Source organism: Sinocyclocheilus anshuiensis, unplaced genomic scaffold, assembly GCF_001515605.1.
Source record: "Sinocyclocheilus anshuiensis isolate Anshui unplaced genomic scaffold, SAMN03320099.WGS_v1.1 scaffold1761, whole genome shotgun sequence".
Lineage (NCBI taxonomy): Eukaryota > Metazoa > Chordata > Actinopteri > Cypriniformes > Cyprinidae > Sinocyclocheilus > Sinocyclocheilus anshuiensis.
In genome coordinates, this window is record NW_015538073.1 from 172,099 (window position 1) to 176,914 (window position 4,816).

Sequence of the window (4,816 nt, forward strand, 5' to 3'; positions counted from 1 at the left end):
ATCTTCATGGAACATGATCTTTACTTAATATCCTAATGATGACTGGTTTTGTGCTCCAGGGTCACATATAGCATGTAAACAAACTTTTATTTTGAATGCGATTAATCACAATTAATCGTTTTGCAATACAAATATATTTTTAAGAATATATACATATGTGTGTATTTATATATACCTAATAAATATACACAGTACACGCACATATAGTATGTAAAAAACTTTTATTTTGATAAAAGTTGTATTTATGCGATTAATCGCGATTATTCGTTTTGCAGCCCTAATTATGTTACATTTCTGTGTTTCTCCTGTGCAGGTGAGAAGCCGTACGAATGCTCGAACTGTAAGAAGAGCTTCAGTCACTCGGGCTCCTATAGCTCACACCTCAGCAGTAAGAAGTGCCTAAGCGGCGGCGGCGCGACGGGTAACGGCGCTCATTATAACGGCCATCCCGCGTACCCCTTCCCCTCGCCCACGTCGCCCCCTGCTGTCAGCGGGAGAAAGGGCTCTCGGTTCCCGCCCGAGTCGTCCGTTCCCGTCCTGAGCCGTTCGTGGGACCCGGCGGAGGATCTGGCGCTGAGGACGGGTGTATTTAAGGGCACAACGCTTCTGCCACTGCTACAGTCGCGCAACAAATTCGAGCATCTGCTGCAGGAGATGCTGCGGAGGGAGGTGGGAGACGAGAAACAAGCGAAAACTGAAAACTTCTCTCGGCTGTACGACGCCCAAACGTCGCCCACAACCAATCATATGCCTTATAGAAAGCTGTCATCGCCGCAGCGGGCGTCTTGGCATTCTGTGCCGCAGCAGATCCTCGTGCCTTTACCGACACACGCGCAGCAGGATAACCGCTGGCCGAGCGAAGAAAGCGCAAGTCCGAGAAAACCCACGTCACCCGCTTTACCCGAACGCCAGCATCCGATTGGCTCACGCTTTGGCTCTCCTCCCGGCTTGGACCTGTCAATCAACACATCGCCACGGCAACCAAACCACATCCAGAGCGAACCTTTAGACTTGTCTATTCCCAAAGCGCATTCGGTCGCGCCGCAGAATCCGCCGTGTAACGGCAACTCGATGCATCACGAGGGCGTGTTCAAGAGACTGACTCCGCCCTCCCAGCAGCATGTGGGCGGGGCCTATGCGGCGTCGCCACTGTTCAGCAGCACGGTGTTCGGCAGCTTCCCGCTCTTCAATCACATGATCCCCGCCGGTTTGGGACACAACGGTCTGACATCACTTCCTCTCACGCCACCCGCGCCCAGTCCGGGCTTCCTGTCTCCTGTGGCGTATATGGTGGAGGCGGAGTCAGAGTCGATGCTGAAGAGAATACAACATGAAAGACATTCGATCATGGTAAGAGCAAACACACCAGAACACACTCGAAATAAAGGCTACTGTAAAATATATATGAATTATATGTGTAATAAAAAATGCTATTTTTTATAACAAAAATGTGTTATAAATATGTGTAATAAAATATAAAAATAAAAACATGATATTCATTGTAACATAAATGTTTTGTAAAAATGTGAAAGAAAATATTTTTAAAAAGATGTTATTAATTATTACAAAGTGTATTCTAAATATTTGTAAATTATGTAAAAATACAATATGGTGTGTATTATAACAAAAAAATCTGAATGTGTATAGTAAAATATGAGGAACTAGAAAAATGATATTCATTATAACAAAAATGTATTCTAAATATCTAATAAAAATATGATATTCATTATAACAAAATATATGTATAAAATAAAAATAATTTTCATTTTTACAAAAATGTGTTCTAAATATGTGTAATAAAAAAAATAAAAAATGATATTCATTATAACAAACATATATTCTAAATATATGTAATAAAAAAAATAAATATGATATTCATTATAACAAAAGTGTGTTCTAAATAGGTATAATAAAATATAAAAATAAAAATATGATATTTATTATAATAGAAATGTATTCTAAATATATGCAATAAAATATAAAAATGCAAATATGATATTCATTATAACAAAGTTGTGTTCTGAATATGATTAATAAAAATGTAAAAATAGAAAATGATATTCATTATAACAAAAATGTATTCTAAATATGTGAAAGAAAATATAAAAATAAAAATATGGTATTCATTATTACAAAATGTATTCTAAATATATACAATAAAATCTAAGAATACAAATACAATATTCATTATAACAAAATGTATTCTACATGTCTAATAATATACAAAAACATGAAATTAATTTGAACAAAAATGTATTCTACTGTAAATATGAATAATAACATCTAAAAATACAGATATTTATTATAACAAAAATGTATTTTAAATATGTATAATAAAATATAAAAATAAAATGAATGTGAAAAACAACAAAAAGATTGTTGACAACCAGTTTCCTGTCCTGTGTAGATGTATTTCCTGTTTAAACAGGAAGTTGGGGTGGAACATATTGTCATTATTACCTTTTTTTTTTAAATACCCAGTAGCCATCGATTTTCATTTTTGTTTATTTTATTGCAAGAAAACAACTTTTAAAATGTTTATCAACATTGACCGTTTTATTGATTTGCATTGCTTTTCACAACACACACTGATTCAAAGCAGCTTTGCAGAAAACCGTGATGTTTATCATATCTTCTTCATGCCTTATAGTTGCATTTAGCAGATTAGATCTGGATGATAATATAGTTTAGTTTATCTCCTAAAAGTCAAAAAAGACTCAAAAAAGTTATTTTAACTAAAAGCCATAAAAAGTTTGTATTTATGGTTGATGATTTGAACACATTGTTTAAAACCTTTCAATAAATTAACAAAGGCCAATAATTACAAAATAGAATCATTTGTATTCTATTTTGTTTATTAATGTAATATTCAGCTTTAATCTTCAATCCTCTTTGGAAATGCTAGTACTTAGTAAGCAAATTAAATGATATTAGAATGAGAAAGACCGATTTTACACTCTTAGTCATAAAAGCAGAATATGAAAGGTTATATATATATATATACACACACGCACATAATGTAAGAGCGCCTCATATTGCACCAGCTGCGCTGACATCCATGTGAAGGTGAATGATTTCCTCTGCTTGAGCTGTAAACAAACACGCCACACTCAGGGAAATTCCCTGCACGTCATGTCAAAGGGCAGCGAGAGCACACGCCTGCACACTCATATCTCAGCATCTCACCGTTACACTGCCAACATATTCAAGAATATTTAGAAAACGGTAGTCATAGTCATGCATTTGCTCCACGAGGATCAAATATACTAATAAACGCAAAAATCAAATTTCTAGATAAAAAAAAACCTCTGGTAAATAAATAAATATGCGGTATACATTTGCATGATTAAAATAGCAAATGCTATTTTGCAGAATTATGACCATGTAAGTGCAATAACTTAATTAGTGCTTTTCGTTATTAACGGAATTTGCAATGTGGTGTTATACAGCATTTGAACTACTTCAGGCAGGTTTTAAAAATGTATTTATTTAATATTTGATCAATTACATGGTGAATCGCATATGTGACCCTGGACCACAAAACCAAGGTAAATTTTTCAAAATTGAGGTTTATGCATCATCTGAAAGCTGAATGAATAAGCTTTCCGTTGATGTATGGTTTGTTAGGATAGGACAATATTTGGCAAAATCATCTTTAAAGTTGTGCAAATGAAGTTCTTAGCGATGCATATTACTAATCAAAAATTAAGTTTTGATGTATTTACGGTAGGAAATTTACTAAATATCTTCATGGAACATTATCTTTACTTAATATCCTAATGATTTTTGGCATAAAAGAAAAATGGATAATTTTGACCCATACAATGTATTGTTGGCTATTGCTACAAATATACCCCAGCGACTTAAGACTGTAGTGCTCCAGGGTCACATATAATAATACTTTATATAATAATGAACTGCAAAAGAAAAAGATTAAGAGAGGTGAAAATATTCAACTGTGTCTTGAAATATACCCCATATTTCAACACACTCATATTCATATGTATTTTAATCTACGATCTTGATTTCTACGTTAATGTTTGTGTTTGTGTGTGACATACCGAGGAACACACTGCTGAATGCGGGCCTAATAATAACTAATATTTCCTCCTTCTCTCTGTGTGCAGGCTGAAGCGCTGAGTCGCGGCGGTCTGGAGTATCTGTCTCTGATGGATGATGGGATTGATGGAGAGATCGGTTCTGGGAGGAAGAGGCTGAAGAAGACGGAGGAAGGACTGTACGCCTGCGACATCTGCGACAAAACCTTCCAGAAGAGCAGCTCTCTGCTGCGCCATAAATATGAGCACACAGGTACAGTACAGCCTTCACAACACTAACTCAACATGAGTTCATTTAATTATAACAGTTTACAGCAAATATATATATATATGTGTGTGTGTGTGTGTGTGAGAGAGAGAGTGTGTGTGTGTGGAGAGAGTGTGTGTGTGTGTGTGTATGTGGCTGAACTATTCTATTAATCCTTTTATTTATATTTGAATGTATTATATTTATTTTTCTTTATATTATTTAATATTTTATTAATATTATTATTAATAAATTTAAATTACTTAAATATAAATTGATTTATAATAATATATAAAATAAATATAAATTATAAAAATGTATATTATATAAATTATTATTAATATTATTTATAAATATTACATATATTTCTGTGTGTGCACGTGTTTGTGTATATATACATACACAAATAAGTAATTCACTTAATTAAAAAAAATGTTTTTGAGTGTGTGAGAGAGTGTGTGAGAGAGAGTGTGTGAGAGAGTGTGTGAGAGAGAGTGTGTGAGAGAGAGTG

At 34.3% G+C, this 4,816-nt stretch overlaps 1 protein-coding gene across 1 annotated transcript in view; it reads left to right on the forward strand.

Annotated features, from left to right (window-relative positions):
• The window catches only part of LOC107683612 (zinc finger E-box-binding homeobox 1-like), a 36,164-nt gene that overhangs the window by 28,692 nt on the left and 2,656 nt on the right, over positions 1 to 4,816 (forward strand). Inside the window, exons 6-7 of the mRNA XM_016479680.1 lie at positions 314 to 1,350; positions 4,128 to 4,311. Of these exons, the coding sequence (XP_016335166.1) occupies positions 314 to 1,350; positions 4,128 to 4,311 (1,221 nt within the window). The remainder of the gene's footprint in view (positions 1 to 313; positions 1,351 to 4,127; positions 4,312 to 4,816) is intronic.